This window comes from Saccoglossus kowalevskii, chromosome 20 (assembly GCF_978046115.1).
Source record: "Saccoglossus kowalevskii chromosome 20, keSacKowa6.1, whole genome shotgun sequence".
Taxonomy (NCBI): Eukaryota; Metazoa; Hemichordata; class Enteropneusta; family Harrimaniidae; genus Saccoglossus; species Saccoglossus kowalevskii.
The window spans coordinates 27,651,628-27,670,164 of NC_140660.1; the positions used below are offsets into that span (position 1 = coordinate 27,651,628).

At 34.7% G+C, this 18,537-nt stretch overlaps 1 protein-coding gene across 1 annotated transcript in view; it reads right to left on the reverse strand.

The window, feature by feature from the left end:
* The window catches only part of LOC102803256 (uncharacterized), a 34,134-nt gene that overhangs the window by 13,686 nt on the left and 1,911 nt on the right, over nucleotides 1–18,537 (reverse strand). The window contains exon 2 of the mRNA XM_085494474.1: nucleotides 15,545–18,528. Within this exon, the coding sequence (XP_085350600.1) occupies nucleotides 15,545–18,528 (2,984 nt within the window). The remainder of the gene's footprint in view (nucleotides 1–15,544; nucleotides 18,529–18,537) is intronic.

The window sequence follows — 18,537 nt, forward strand, 5'->3', positions numbered from 1 at the left end:
CTTGAAAATCTTCTTCTTCAGAACCACCAAGCAGAATGCTCTCACATGTAGTATTTAGCTTCTATATATGAATCCCATTTATGTTTGAAAAACTGTTTACGATTGGTCACGTGGTTTGGCCACCATTTTGGATTTCTTCTAAACAGGAAGTAGTTTTTTACTCTGGCAACACTTGAGGGAATATTTTCAATTTTGCTTCATGGCATCTGTGTATCAAGCCCTTTCAGAAACCTAAAAAAAATTTCAGATCAGTCACATGGTTTGGCCGCCATTTTGGATTTTAAGCAAAATTGGCCAAAAGTTTGGGTATTTGTTTCTCAGAGACGATTCAACCAATCTACTAGATGTTTTTATGCTTACCATGCCTGGCCTTAGCTGCATACGAGAAAAATAATATTATTTTGATCAGTCACGTGGTTTGGCCGCCATCTTGGATTTTGTGAAAATAGAAATTATGCAACTACATGTTTTGTATTAGTCTGATTTCTTTCAAATTTTGTATGTGCATTTGTGTCATCAGATGCATCATTTTGCCCCAATAGCACACTGTTAGGCCACGTGGCTGGGCACCCATGGGGTGGGGGCTTCTAACCTCATTAATATGCATAACTGTTATAACTCAAGCACTGTTGTAGTTAGGATGATGAATCCTGTGTTATTATGACAACCTTGAACAAGAGATTCGATTAAAATAACAAATGACCATATATGGTCATGTGAGCTCATTAATATGCATAACTGTCATATCTCAAACACTGTTGCAGTTAGGAAGTGGAATCCTGTGTTATTATGACAACATTGAACAAAAGATTTGATTAAAATAACAGATGACCATATATAGTCACGTGAGCTCATTAATATGCGTAATCGTTATATCTCAAACACTGTTGCAGTTAGGAAGATGAATCCTGTGTCATTATGACAACAGTGAACAAGAGATTTGATTAAAATAACAGATAACCATATATGGTCATGTGAACTCATTAATATGCATAACCATTATATCTTAAACACTGTCGTAGTTAGGAAGATAAATCCTGTGTCATTATGACAACAGTGAACAAGAGATTTGATTAAAATAACAGATAACCATATATGGTCATGTGAACTCATTAATATGCATAGCAGTCATATCTAAAACACTGTCGCAGTTAGGAAGATGAATCCTGTGTTATTATGACAACAGTGAACAAGAGATTTGATTAAAATAACAGATGACCATATATGGTCAAGTGAACTCATTAATATGCATAACCATTATATCTTAAACACTGTTGCAGTTAGGAAGATGAATCCTGTGTTATTATGACAATAGTGAACAAGAGATTTGATTAAAATAACAGATAACCATATATAGTCATGTGAACTCATTAATATGCATAACCATTATATCTTAAACACTGTTGCAGTTAGGAAGATGAATCCTGTGTTATTATGACAACAGTGAACAAGAGATTTGATTAAAAATAACAGATGACCATATATGGTCATGTGAACTCATTAATATGCAAAGCAGTCGTATCTAAAACACTGTCGCAGAGCAGGACATGTAACAAGTGTCATTATGAAGACATTGAATGAAAGATGTAACTGACATTAGAAATGGCTATATATGATTATGTAATCTCATTATTAAGAACATGGCTCATTATATATCCTGAAAACCATATTTCGATATCCAAACCAGGTAAATACATGGTACCAACTTCATTTTTACCTCATGTTACTGATAATTCAAGCTACCTGATTGTCTAACATGTGACCACATTAATTATGAAACAGAATCTTGTCAGCTTGGGCCCCGGTGACGCCGCTTGCGGCTTTAATCTTCTTCTTCTTCTTTCTTCCACAACTTCTTTCGTCAAGCCGTTTGAGAAAACTGCTGAACTGAATAGTCTGAAAATGCTCTATACTTATAGTCCCTAATGTGAACTAGTGCAACATGCTTTCAGAATTTTGATTGGTCGATTAGTTTGGCAGCCATATTGGATTGAAATAAAACCGGAAGTGGCTGTTTGACCACTTTCTGAGGGTCTAGGCGTCTAGATTTTTTATGGTATATAGTACAACTCATGTGTAATAAATATCAGCAATAAAAACTTTAGCGGTCATGTGACTTTTCCCGCCATTTTGTTTTTCCTAAAAACGGCAAAAAACACTTAAAAATCTTCTTCTTCAGAACCAACAAGCAGAATGCTCTCATATGTAGTATTTAGCTTCTATACATGAATCCCATTTATGTTTGAACATTTTTTTACCATTGGTCACGTGGTTTGGCCACCATTTTGGATTTCTTCTAAACAGGAAGTAGTTTTTTTACTCTGGCAACACTTGAGGGATTATTTTCAATTTTGCTTCATGGCATCAGTGTATAAAACCCTTTCAGAAATCTAAAAAAAATTTCAGATCAGTCACATGGTTTGGCCGCCATCTTGGATTTTAAGCAAAATTGACCAAAAGTTTGGGTATTTGTTTCTCAGAGACGATTCAACCAATCTACTAGATGTTTTTATATTTACCATGCCTGCCCTTAGCTCCATATGAGAAAAATAATATTATTTTGATCAGTCACATGGTTTGGCCGCCATCTTGGATTTTGTGAAAATAGACATTATGCAACTACATGTTTTGTATTAGTCTGATTTCTTTCAAATTTTGTATGTGCATTTGTGTCATCAGATGCATCATTTTGCCCCAATAGCACACTGCTAGGCCACGTGGCTGGGCACCCATGAGGTGGGGGCTTCTAACCTCATTAATATGCATAACTGTTATAACTCAAACACTGTTGTAGTTAGGAAGATGATTCCTGTGTTATCATGACAACAGTGAACCTGAGATTTGATTAAAATAACAGATGACCATATATGGTCATGTGAACTCATTAATATGCATAACCATTATATCTTAAACACTGTTGCAGTTACGAAGATGAATCCTGTGTTATTATGACAACAGTGAACAAGATATTTGATTAAAATAACAGATGACCATATATGGTCATGTGAGCTCATTAATATGCAAAGCAGTCATATCTAAAACACTGTCGCAGAGCAGGACATGTAACTAGTGTCATTATGAAGACATTGAATGAAAGATGTAACTGACATTAGAAATGGCTATATATGATTATGTAATCTCATTATTGTGCATAAGAACATGGCTCATTATATATCCTGAAAACCATATTTCGATAACCAAACCTGGTAAATACATGGTACCAACTTCATTTTGACCTCATGTTACTGATAATTCAAGCTACCTGATTGTCTAACATGTGACCACATTAATTATGAAACAGAATCTTGTCAGCTTGGGCCCCGGTGACGCCGCTTGCGGCTTTAATTTCTTCTTTCTTCTTTCTTTCTTCTTTCTTCCGTAACTTATTTTGTCAAGCCGTTTGAGAAAACCGCTGAACGGAATGGTCTAATAATGCTCTATACTGATAGTCCCTAATATGAACTGGTGCAACATGCTTTCAGAATTTCGATTGGTCAATTAGTTTGGCAGCCATATTGGATTGAAATAAAAACGGAAGTGGCTGTTTGACCTCTTTCTGAGGGTCTAGGCGTCTAGATTTTGTTATGGTATATAGTACAGCTCATGTGTTATAAATATCAGCAATGAAAACTTTAGCGGTCATGTGACCTTTCCCGCCATTTTGTTTTTCCTAAAAACGGCAAAAAACACTTAAAAATCTTTTTCTTCTGAACCACCAAGCAGAATGCTCTCATATGTAGTATTTAGCTTCTATATATGAATCCCATTTACGTTTGAAAAAATTATTACGATTGGTTACGTGGTTTGGCCACCATTTTGGATTTCTTCTAAACAGGAAGTAGTTTTTTACTCTGGCAACACTTGAGGGATTATTTCCAATTTTGCTTCATGGCATCTGTATATCAAACCCATTCAGAAACCTAAAAAAGATTTCAGATCAGTCACATGGTTTGGCCGCCATCTTGGATTTTAAGCAAAATTGACCAAAAGTTTGGGCATTTGTTTCTCAGAGATGATTCAACCAATCTAATAGATGTTTTTATATTTACCATGCCTAGCCTTAGCTCCATATGAGAAAAATAATATTATTTTGATCAGTCACATGGTTTGGCCACCATCTTGGATTATATGAAAACAAATCTTGTACAATTACATGTGTTGTTTTGGTCTGATTTGGCTAAAATTGTATATGTGCATTCTACTCTTGAGATGCATTCTTTCAACCAAATGGCACGTGGCTGGGTTTTGTCGCTAGGCGCCTCAGGGGTGGGGGCCTTCTAACCTCATTAATATGCATAACCATTATATCTCAAACACTGTTGCAGTTAGAAGGATGATTCCTGTGTTATCATGACAACAGTGAACAAGAGATTTGATTAAAATAACAGATGACCATATATGGTCATGTGAACTCATTAATATGCATAACCATTAGATCTTAAACACTGTTGCAGTTAGGAAGATGAATCCTGTGTTATTATGACAACAGTGAACAAGAGATTTGATTAAAATAACAGATGAACATATATGGTCATGTGAACTCATTAATATGCATTGCAGTCATATCTGAAACACTGTCGCAGAGCAGGACATGTATTTAGTGTCATTATGAAGACATTGAATGAAAGATGTAACTGACATTAGAAATGGCTATATATGATTATGTAATCTCATTATTGTGCATAAGAACATGGCTCATTATATATCCTGAAAACCAGATTTTGATAACCAAACCAGGTAAATACATGGTACCAACTTCATTTTGACTTCATGTTACTGATAATACAAGCTACCTGATTGTCTAATTATGAAACAGAATCTTGTCAGCTTGGGCCCCGGTGACGCCGCTTGCGGCTTTAATTAGGGGCCCAAGCCTGTAGGGCGTGGCCCCTATTCTTATTGTCCGTTTTTAGGGGCCCAAGCCTGTAGGGCGTGGCCCCTATTCTTATTGTTCGGTTTTTTAGGGGCCCAAGCCTGTAGGGCGTGGCCCCTATTCTTATTGTCCGGTTTTTTCTTTCTTCTTTCTTTCTTTCTTCCATAACTTTTTTCGTCAAGCCGTTTGAGAAAACCGCTGAACAGAATGATCTGATAATGCTCTATACTGTTAGTCCCTAATGTGAACTGGTGCAACATTCTTTCAGAATTTCGATTGGTCAATTAGTTTGGCAGCCATATTGGATTGAAATAAAACCGGAAGTGGCAGTTTGACCACTTTCTGAGGGTCTAGGCCTCTAGATTTTTTTATGGTATATAGTACAACTCATGTGTAATAAATATCAGCAATAAAAACTTTAGCGGTCATGTGACTTTTCCCGCCATTTTGTTTTTCCTAAAAACGGCAAAAAGCACTTAAAAATCTTCTTCTTCAGAACCACCAAGTAGAATGCTCTCATATGTAGTATTTAGCTTCTATATATGAATCCCATTTATGTTTGAACATTTTTATACGATTGATCACGTGGTTTGGCCACCATTTTGGATCTCTTCTAAACAGGAAGTTGTTTTTTACTCTGGCAACACTTGAGGGATTATTTTCAATTTTGCTTCATGGCATCAGTGTATCAAACCCTTTCAGAAATCTAAAAAAAATTCAGATCAGTCACATGGTTTGGCCGCCATTTTGGATTTTAAGCAAAATTGACAAAAAGTTTGGGTATTTGTTTCTCAGAGACGATTCAACCAATCTACTAGATGTTTTTATATTTACCATGCCTGCCCTTAGCTCCATATGAGAAAAATAATATTATTTTGATCAGTCACATGGTTTGGCCGCCATCTTGGATTTTGTGAAAATAGACATTATGCAACTACATGTTTTGTATTAGTCTGATTTCTTTCAAATTTTGTATGTGCATTTGTGTCATCAGATGCATCATTTTGCCCCAATAGCACACTGCTAGGCCACGTGGCTGGGCACCCATGGGGTGGGGGGCTTCTAACCTCATTAATATGCATAACTGTTATAACTCAAGCACTGTTGTAGTTAGGATGATGAATCCTGTGTTATTATGACAACCTTGAACAAGAGATTCGATTAAAATAACAAATGACCATATATGGTCATGTGAGCTCATTAATATGCATAACTGTCATATCTCAAACACTGTTGCAGTTAGGAAGTGGAATCCTGTGTTATTATGACAACATTGAACAAAAGATTTGATTAAAATAACAGATGACCATATATAGTCACGTGAGCTCATTAATATGCGTAATCGTTATATCTCAAACACTGTTGCAGTTAGGAAGATGAATCCTGTGTCATTATGACAACAGTGAACAAGAGATTTGATTAAAATAACAGATAACCATATATGGTCATGTGAACTCATTAATATGCATAACCATTATATCTAAAACACTGTCGCAGTTAGGAAGATAAATCCTGTGTCATTATGACAACAATGAACAAGAGATTTGATTAAAATAACAGATGACCATATATGGTCATGTGAACTCATTAATATGCATAACCATTATATCTTAAACACTGTTGCAGTTAGGAAGATGAATCCTGTGTTATTATGACAACAGTGAACAAGAGATTTGATTAAAATAACATATGACCATATATGGTCATGTGAACTCATTAATATGCATAACCATTATATCTTAAACACTGTTGCAGTTAGGAAGATGAATCCTGTGTTATTATGACAACAATGAACAAGAGATTTGATTAAAATAACAGATGACCATATATGGTCATGTAAACTCATTAATATGCATAGCAGTCATATCTGAAACACTGTCGCAGAGCAGGACATGTAACTAGTGTCATTATGAAGACATTGAATGAAAGATGTAACTGACATTAGAAATGGCTATATATGATTATGTAATCTCATTATTGTGCATAAGAACATGGCTCATTATATATCCTGAAAACCATATTTCGATAACCAAACCAGGTAAATACATGGTACCAACTTCATTTTGACCTCATGTTACTGATAATACAAGCTACCTGATTGTCTAACATGTGACCTCATTTATTATGAAACAGAATCTTGTCATGATAGATCAGCTTGGGCCCCGGTGATGCCGCTTGCGGCTTTAATTCTTCTTCTTTCTTTCTTCCATAACTTTTTTCGTCAAGCCGTTTGAGAAAACCGCTGAAAGGAATAGTCTGATAATGCTCTATAGTGATAGTCCCTAATGTGACCTGGTGCAACATGCTTTCAGAATTTTGATTGGCCAATTAGTTTAGCAGCCATATTGGATTGAAATAAAACCGGAAGTGGCTGTTTGACCACTTTCTGAGGGTCTAGGCGTCTAGATTTTTTTATGGTATATAGTACAACTCATGTGTAATAAATATCAGCAATAAAAACTTTAGCGGTCATGTGACTTTTCCCGCCATTTTGTTTTTCCTAAAAACGGCAAAAAACACTTTAAAATCTACTTCTTCAGAACCGCCAAGTAAAATGTTCTCATATTCAGTACTTAGCTTCTACATATGGAGCAGATTTAGATTTGAGAAATTCATTATGATTGGTCACGTGGTTTGGCTGCCATTTTTGATTTGTTCTCAACAGGAAGTAGTTTTTTACTCATGCCACACTTGAGCGTTAATCTCACATATTGCGTCATGGCATGTCCCTATCTCACCCTTTCAGAAACCTAAAAAAAATTTCAGATCAGTCACATGGTTTCGCCGCCATCTTGGATTTTAAACAAAATTGATCAAAAGTTTGGGCATTTGTTTCTCAGAGGTGATTCAACGAATCTACTAGATGTTTTTATATTTACCATGCCTGGCTTCAACTGCATATGAAAAAAATAATATATTTTCGATAAGTCACGTGATTTGGCCGCCATCTGGCATTTTGTGAAAATTGAAATTATGCAACTACATGTTTTGTATTAGTCCGATTGGAATAAAATTTTGTATGTGTATTCTACTCTTTAGATACATTCTTTCCCCTGAATGGCATATGGCTAGGTCATGTGGCTACGCGCCCATGGGGTGGGGGGCTTCTAACCTCATTAATATGCATAGCTGCTATATCTCAAGCACTGTTGCAGTTAGGAAGATGATTCCTGTGTTATCATGACAACAGTGAACAAGCAATTTCATTAAAATAACAGATTACCATATATGGTCATGTGAACTCACTAATATGCATAACTGTTATATCTCAAGCACTGTTGCAGGTAGGAAGATGATTCCTGTGTTATCATGACAACAGTGAACCTTAGATTTGATTAAAATAACATATGACCATATATGGTCATGTGAACTCATTAATATGCATAACTGTTATATTTCAAGCACTGTTGCAGGTAGGAAGATGAAACCTGTGTTATTATGATGATGTTAAACAAGAGATTTGAATAAAATAACAGATGACCATATATGGTCATGTGAGCTCATTAATATGCATAGTCGTTGTATCTCAAACACTGTTGCAGTTAGGAAGATGAATCCTATGTTATTATGACAACAATGAACAAGAGATTTGATTAAAATAACAGATGACCATTTATGGTCATGTGAACTCATTAATATTCATAACATTAATATTTCAAATAAAGATATGTAACCAACTGCATGGGGTGGGGGCTTCTAACCTCATTAATAATCATAACTGTTATAACTCAAGCACTGTTGTAGTTAGAATGATGAATCCTGTGTTATTATGACAACGTTGAACAAGAGATTTGATTAAAATAACAGATGACCATATATTAATAACCTTTATATTTCAAATAAATATATGGAACCAACTGCATTTCGACCTCATGGTACTAATCATTCAAACTAATTGTGTATCATGTGTATCATTTGACATTATTTATGGCATGTATACTTGGGCCCCTGTGATGCTGCTTGCAGCTTTAATTAGGGGCCCAAGCCTGTAGGGCGTGGCCCCTATTCTTATTGTTCGTTTTTTTCTTCTTCATCTTTTTTCTTCCGTAACTTTTTTCGTCAAGCCGTTTGAGAAAACCGCTGAACAGAATGGTCTGATAATGCACTATACTGATAGTCCCTAATGTGAACTGGTGTAACATGCTTTCAGAATTTTGATTGGCCAATTAGTTTAGCAGCCATATTGGATTGAAATAAAACCGGAAGTGGCTGTTTGACCACTTTCTGAGGGTCTAGGCGTCTAGATTTTTTATGGTATATAGTACAACTCATGTGTAATAAATATCAGAAATAAAATCTTTAGCGGTCATGTGACTTTTCCCGCCATTTTGTTTTTCCTAAAAACGGCAAAAAACACTTTAAAATCTTCTTCTTCAGAACCGCCAAGTAAAATGTTCTCATATTCAGTACTTAGCTTCTACATATGGAGCAGATTTAGATTTGAGAAATTCATTATGATTGTTCACGTGGTTTGGCCGCCATTTTGGATTTGTTCTCAACAGAAAGTAGTTTTTCACTCATGCCACACTTGAGCGATTATTTTCAATATTGCTGCATGGCATCTCTATATCAATCTCTTTCAGAAACCTATAAAAGATTTCAGATCAGTCACATGGTTTGGCCGCCATCTTGGATTTTGAGGAAAATTAACCAAAAGTTTGGGCATTTGTTTCTCGGAGGTGATTCAACGAATCTACTAGATGTTTTTATATTTACCATGCCTGGCCTCAACTGCATATGAAAAAAATAATATATTTTCGATAAGTCATAAGGTTTGGCCGCCATCTTGGATTTTGTGAAAATTGAAATTATGCAACTACATATTTTGTATTAGTCTGATTTCTTTCAAATTTTGTATGTGCATTTGTGTCGTCAGATATATCATTTTGCCCCAATAGCACACTGCTAGGCCACGTGACTGGGCACCCATGGGGTGGGAGCTTCTAACCTCATTAATATGCATAACTGTTATAACTCAAGCACTGTTGTTGTTAGGAAGATGAATCCTGTGTTATTATGACAACGTTGAACAAGAGATTTAATTAAAATAACAAATGACCATATATGGTCATGTGAACTCATTAATATGCATAACTGTTATATCTCAAGCACTGTTATAGGTAGGAAGATGAAACCTGTGTTATTATGATGATGTTAAACAAGAGATTTGAATAAAATAACAGATGACCATATATGGTCATGTACGCTCATTAATATGCATAATCGTTGTATCTCAAACACTGTTGCAGTTAGGAAGATGAATCCTATGTTATCATGACTATGTTGAACAAGAGATTTGAATAAAATAACAGATGACCATATATGGTCACGTAAGGTCATTAATATGAAGAAATATCATATCTGTAACACTGTTGCAGAACCGAACGTGCAACCAGTGCCATAACGGAGACATCAAATAAAAGAAGCAACTAACATAAGAGATTACCGTATATGATCATGTAACCTCATTAATATATGCATAAGCACATGGCTCATTATATATTCTGATAACCATATTTTGATAACCAAATGAGGTAAATACATGAAACCAACTGCATTTCGACCCTTTGTTACTGGTCAAACTACCCGATTTTCTATTGTGTGACCTCATTAATTATGAAACAAAATCGTGTTAGCTTTTATATATGGCCATATTCTTCTGATGAAAAATAAAATAATTTTGATCAATCACAGTTTGGTCATCATAATGTATTTTTTACATAAATGTGAATTTGAGCATTTGTTGTTGTCTCATGAATGTTGCATGATATTTTGGGTATATGTACAAGAATTCGTATGAAAAAAATAAAATAATTGTTATCGATTGAAGCTCACCACCTGCATCTTCAGTGTGGGTCTCGGCACTCTGGATTTATGATAAAATTAATGCTATATCGGGTATCTATTTCTCTAATACTAACTTGACCCATGACTTTTCCTGCAATTTTGCATTCAGAGAATTTGTAAAGCCATTAGCCATCACACCTGAATATATTTATGTTGGCAGATTTGTTCAAATCATGATGATAAATTCAATTTCCCAACTTGTCAAAATTTTTGGATTGAGTCCTTCTATGTATGTGTGCAGTTGTAGTAGCAGGACGCCCTCTTGAGTCAGAACCCGATTTGTGCAATGTGTAGATATTACATATTGCAATACAACTATTTGAAAACAAATTACAATACGTCTGTTTTCGTGCATATACTGGCAAAAAAAACAGTAAAGTTTATTTACTAAGAGGGAACAATGCAATACTAAATGAAGACAAAAAGTGTACAAGTTCTATGATAAATTTATTGAAATAACATGATTCTGGCTAAAACTATTTCTACTACTACTACCATCATCCCTATTACTAAAACGATATTTCATTCTGAAATTAATTAAAAGCATAAGTTACTATCCTGATGATATAGCACCATCGATACAGTAAAAGTTCCCTGCATATACTATATTGAATTACGTTACTATTAACTGCATTGCGGTCTGGTACATATTTTTCCAGAAACCAAATTAGATGGCAAGACTCGGTAAGTAATCGATGTTATGTCCAACCCATCACAGGTTCAATAATGCTTATATAGTGCAGTGCGGATGCCCAGAAGATAATATTTCAATGTTGCAGTCACTACTGAAATGCAGACCACTGCAGGCTTATTTAATATTACCATGTATGAGTTTTGAATATAAAATCCAGTAGTATCAGTGATGTCTGGCATAGTTCATGACAGAAGCAAAGATTGAATGATTCAATGTTTGAGTCATTACTGGAATGCATACAGAGTTCCTTGCAGATACAGGTGGCAATGTTTCACAGGTTCCATGGCAACATGTATGGATCATATTATGTTTCCATCACGAATTCCTTTGGTAGCATTATTGTTGGATAATATAGTTGTCTGTAGAAACATAGTAAAATACTTATAGCATTATTTAGTAAACTGCAGATGCCCAGAATGAATCACCCCAAAGTTCCATTCCCTACTTAAATACAACCCATTGCAGACATATTTAATATCACAATGTACAACTCTTGAGTATTGACAATGAAGTCTCATGGCAGATAACTAGATTGAATGATTTCAATGTTGGAGTCACTACTGGAATTGATAGTTCCCAGCAGTTACAAGGTCAAATAGTTCAACAGGTTTCATATCAACATGTATGGCTCATATTGTGTATTGGAAATAATGTCAGATTTCTGGCATCAGTGATGTCTTGTATAGTTCACAACATATGATGAGATTGAATGATTTCAATGTTGGAGTCATTACTGGAATCCATAGTTCCCTGCAGATACAAGGTCAAATGTTATAGTTCAACAGGTTTCATGTAAACATGTATGGTTCATATTATGTATCGACAATAAAGTCTGATTTGTGGAATCAGTGATGTCTTGTATAGTTCACAACAGATGACAAGATTGAATGATTCCAATGTTGGAGTCACAACTGGAATGCATAGTTCACAGCAGATACAAGTTCAAATAGTTCCACAGGTTTCATATCAACATGTATGGCTCATATTATGTATTGGCAATAAAGTCAGATTTCTGGCATCAGTGATGTCTTGTATAGTTCACAACAGATGGCGAGATTGAATGATTTCAATGTTTGATGAATCAACACTGGAATGCATAGTTCCCAGGAGATACAAGGTCAAATGTTATAGTTCCACAGGTTTCATATCAACATGTAGAGCTCATATTATGTATTGGCAATAACGTCAGATTTCTGGCATCAGTGATGTCTTGTATAGTTCACAACAGATGATGAGATTGAACGATTCCAATGTCTGAGTAATTACTGGAATGCATAGTTCCCAGCAGATACAAAGACAAATGGTATAGTTCCACATGTTTCGTGGCAACATATACGACTCACTTTATATATCCATTAATAGTTCTCTTTAGTAGCATTATTGTTGGCTTATATTGTTCACTGTAGAGACTCGGATAAAATGATCATGATATCACATTCATTTCTTGGCTGTGCATTTCATTGCTGGTAGAAAGATCAAACGGTATGTTTTGTAAGTTTAATGTTGAAATAAAAGACTCTTGCTTTGAATCCAGTCCGATTGGTAGTATCATTTCTGACTTGTATATTTCACTGTAGATACAAAATATGATGGTATAGCTGTTTAATGCAGATGAACATTGTTTAATGGTAGTGTCATTATCATCATCATCTTGTTTAGCTGCCTTGACGTATTGCATAGTTCATTAGTTATCATTATTGAAAAATAAATTGGCTGTATAATGTCTCTTAGCATAGCTAAGAGGAAGTAAAATATTATGGTGGTTTACATATTAAATATTACACATTTATAATTACTAAATGTAGTAGTAGTAGTAGTAGTAACAACATATTGTGCTAAATTTCAATACGTTTCAGTGTTGATAGTAGTACAATAAATACATTACATGATCATGTGGTTTTATCATTAAACAGTAATAAAAAACAGAAATTTCCTTTATGTTACAAAATTGAAATTACAACAGGGCAGATATGATAATATAACACTCAGGAAGTAAAATATTATGGTGGTTTACATATTAGATATTACACATTTATAATTACTAAATGTAGTAGTAGTAGTAGTAGCAACATATTGTGCTAAATTTCAATACGTTTCAGTGTTGATAGTAGTACAATAAATACATTATATATGATCATGTGGTTTTATCATTAAACAGTAATAAAAAACAGAAATTTCCTTTATGTTACAAAATTGAAATTACAACAGGGCAGATATGATAATATAACACTCGCCAACAGTATAAACCTCCCTGTCAACATGGTGGATATCATCACATGGTATTCATATGACAAATAAATCACCCTGTCAACACGGTGGATATCATCACATGGTATTCATATGACAAGATAAACCTCCCTGTCAACACGGTGGATATCATCACATGGTATTCATATGACAAACAAACCACCCTGTCAACACGGTGGATATCATCACATGGTATTCATATGACAAGATAAACCTCCCTGTCAACACGGTGGATATCATCACATGATATTCATGTGACAAGATAAACCACCCTGTCAACAAAATAAATATAAAACAATCAATGGCTTAATTACTGTGGGTAAGGAAGTAACAAAATCTTTGTATATTATAATTGCTTTAAATTTAAATTCATAAACATACATAAAATATTGCAATTTAAAAAAATAATATATAAGTAATCAAGGTAGGTACACTAGTAGTATAAAACCACCCTGTCAACACGGTGGATATCATCACATGGTATTCATATGACAAATAAACCACCCTGTCAACACGGTGGATATCATCACATGGTATTCATATGACAAGATAAACCACCCTGTCAAGATGGTGGATATCATCACATGGTATTCATATGACAAATAAACCACCCTGTCAACACGATGGATATCATCACATGGTATTCATATGACAAGATAAACCTCCCTGTCAACACGGTGGATATCATCACATGATATTCATGTGACAAGATAAACCACCCTGTCAACAAAATGAATATAAAACAATCAATGGCTTAATTACTGTGGGTAAGGAAGTAACAAAATCTTTGTATATTACAATTGCTTCAAATTTAAATTCATAAACATACATAAAATATTGCAATTTAAAAAATAATATAGTATATAAATTATGAAGTAATATAAAGTAATCAAGGTAGGTACACTAGTAGTAAAAAAGTTTAAATAGTTTTGACAATGATTGTGGCATATACTCGTGACCTTCGTCAAATTATAGTATATTTAGTGACACTCACTGTATGAAACATACATAAGGTGCAAATCATTACAAAGTAGTATTGTGACAGATAATACATCCTGTGATTATCACAATGGTGATAGTGATGTTAGCAAATCACCAATAGTCAACATGTTGCAAATACGATTAATAACACACTGACACTAACAGCTTATTCAGGTGAATATATAACGTATATGTAGTGTTGATACCAAGCAACGAAATAATCTACTTTATCAATAAAATGTTGTCAATTGATAGATATATCAACAGGATGGGTATTATCACATACTACATGCACAACAAATAAAGCCAGTGAATATCATATGCATATAAGATTTTAAAAAAACTTGGAACATCCATAAAGTATGCAGAACTTACTGTCAATTAAGTAGTGAAAATATTGATAAAATAAATTGCAAAGGCTAAATCAGGGCAAGAATTCAAGCTAGAAAATAAGGTAAATATCAGTTATAACAGTGATAGATCTATTATCAATATTAGTTTATCTCACATTCACTATTATCTGCAAAGACCAAACTGGCTACAATATTTAATAAATATAGCAATCAAAAATACAAAAAGAAACAATAGAATAAATATAAAAAACAGGTATGATAGAATTAAAAACGCCTTGAAGACTAGCAAACCACCATCACCCCCCAGAAACCCCAGCCCCCTGCATACTTTATGGATGTTCCCCACAATGAAATGAAGAAAAACAAAAAAGGGAGCCGCCAGATCTATTCCTCCCTACACTCAAAAGTTTCTTGTGAGGAGTGGGCACTCATTATTATTAAACAAGACGGATATAATACATATGAGATTCTTCTGTTATGTTTTTTAACAAATCAAATAAGTATACGTATAGCTTCATGGAAACTAAAATATCGCGGCTGAACTGTTACATTAACACTTTCTATACCTTTGACATACACATGATCAATAAGTGTGCCAGCTTCTGTAGTTGGTTGACATACACACTGCCTAAAACCATGTTCTTGCAGTAGCTTCATAATTGATGAAGAAACAAGGATATTTTGGTTGAAATCACCCATAATAATTGTTCCGCCTTGTTGTTTATCTAGTTCTTCTAGAAGGACAAGCAAACTTTCTCTGAATATCTCTATCTGATATGATGCTGGTCTGTATATAACAGCAGCAGTTAAATTCAAATGAGTTAAACAAAATACCATACATTCCATATTAGATATTGGCAAATTCAAAATCTTAAATGATTTGTTTTGTTTAGCATATACTGCTACACCACCATGACATTGATCTAACAACTTCGCTGTATTATCGGTAGTTATATTGTAAGAAAGACATCTTGGTTTGTGATTAAAACTAAATCCATTCAATTGAATGTCAAAATCAGGTTCCTTGTCAGTTAACCATGTTTCAGTGAGACATATTATATCAGACATCAAGAATGTATTATCATTTTGAATGTCTTGAATATGGGACTGTAAGCCCTGAACATTATGCATAATAAAAGTACACATGTAGTTTGTGCCCAACTGCTCAGATGATTCAATGATGAACTTTGGCATGCTTTCCAATGCTGCTTGCACTTTCTCGTTGCAATAAATTGCAGATTTTCGAAATTCCTGTACAATAAGTCCACTCAAAGTTGTTACACGACTTAAAGCCACATAAGCCTGTCCTGATGTAAAGATTTTTTTTAAGTTAACAACAGCTCTGTTTACAGTTAAACCTTGTACTTTATGGACTGTACATGCCCAAGCTAACTTAAGAGGGAACTGTCTTCTGATACCACCATTTGGTGCAACAGTGTCTTCATTAACTTTAATGATAGTACTATTTTCTGGCAATGCTGAAGAAATTGCACTTGTTTTTCGTAACTTTTCACCCACTTTGGCATTATCGAATATTACATATATTGCAGACGGAAAATTATTCCCTGGTATCATAGTTATGTGACTTACAGTTCCAAATACACCATTAACTAGACCATCTGAAACATCTATGTTTTTTGTAAGTTGCACTCTTGCACCAGTAGCTAATGTTATACTTTCTGGTAACAGATTCATGTAAACCTTCTTATGGGGATTTTGATTCCTTTCCAGTTTACCTGTCTTTGCATTTTTGGTATAATCCTGAGCCTCAATATATACAGGATCTGTGCATAGCTTATGAAGCATCATTACATTGCATGCATTAACCTGTGCATTTGTACCAAAAATATGAATTGCATCACTCTCCTCACCAGTTTCTCGACCTTCAAGCATATCAACATCAATGGAAGACAGTGCCTCTCCTTTCTTATGAATTCGCAGCCTATTAAGTGTCTCAGCAAATGCAACATCTTTTTGTCTCATTATTTCAGTTAGTTCTGCAATCATGAAATTATCATTCCACAGATTAACAACTTCATTTCCAAGACATAATGAACTTCCTTTTACAGGTGGCAGTTGGTAAAAATCACCACAGGCCATGACACAAACATTACCAAATGGTGAATGACTGCTAGTTTGTTTAATCTGTCTCAATCGACCATGGATATAAGCAAGTAATTTGTGGTCCACCATGGAAATTTCATCTATCACTAGGATTTGAAGAGTGTTTAGCTTACAACGAACACTATTAATCTTGTCATTGCCCAGTGGTACATATGGTAGCTTTGCATTAACTGGTATCGATAAAGCACTGTGCACAGTCATACCTCCAATATTAAATGCAGCAACACCAGTTGGTGCTGTTAAAAGTACAGAAAGATCATCAGGATTCGGTAATGAACGAGCAAGAATGCGTGTAGCTTCATAATACACAGATTTGATCAAATGACTTTTCCCAGTTCCAGCTCCACCAGTGACAAACACAAAAAATGGATCTGGGTTCAATCCATTGTTTATATCCAAGCACCACTGTCGGATTTTGTAAAATATTTCAGACTGCTTCACATTCAATTTTCTCAGCATAGAGTGTCCCTCAATCTTTGACATTGAACAAGAAGGTACTACAACATGGCTATCTGAAATCTGTGGTTGTTCTTCTAGATCAGGAATTGAAGTGTCATACTCATTATCATTAGTATTTTTCTGTGCTTCTTCAAGGCACTCGATTCGTTCAGATTCAGTTTCTGGGCATATGTTTGCCCATGCATCTTCTAATTGTCCACATTCATGAAGTAATTTTGATGCAGTGTCAATAGCATCAGCTTCTTTCTCGAATAAGGCTCGATTTCTGTCAACGATCAATTTAACCTTTTCCAATGGTGTATTCCCCAATTTAACTGCTCCATCTTGGTAAAAATTTTCAAAAGATTCAAATTCAACAGGTTTCAAATGTTTATCAATGCGATGAGGGAGAAAAAGTTGCAATATACTCTGATAATATTTCTCAGGATTCTTTGTCACTGAAAATCTTGCATACCTTACAACAGCAGGCTCACTTCTAGACCTTTTTTGCATATGACCAAGGTTATTTTTCAAAGTTACTGCTGGATTTTTTCTCTTCTCATTATTGACATTTGACATTTCAGATATTGAAAGAACTCTGTACTCTGAGCAAAATGCAGCAAGACACAACATATCAAACTCTTGTCCATCTGGTCTAGCTTTGTATCTGTCAACTATGCTAGTCATCCATATATCATCTTCATCTACAATAGCACATTCATTTTGTTTTCTGATGACCTCAAATGGCAAACTCATTTTAACAGGATTGTCCCCAGTTGGAATAAACTGGACTTTTCGTGATGCCTGTTTCAGCTTCAGATTACATACTCTATATACAGCCTCTTGGGCACTAACTTCTCTGTTTTGAAGGTATACATTTCCTAACTGTTTTAATGCTTTCTTAGCATCAACATTGCCTTCTTTTGTAGCTTCTTTTTGAGCATGATCCAACAATAACCCCATTTCTCGTTCTGCTTTGG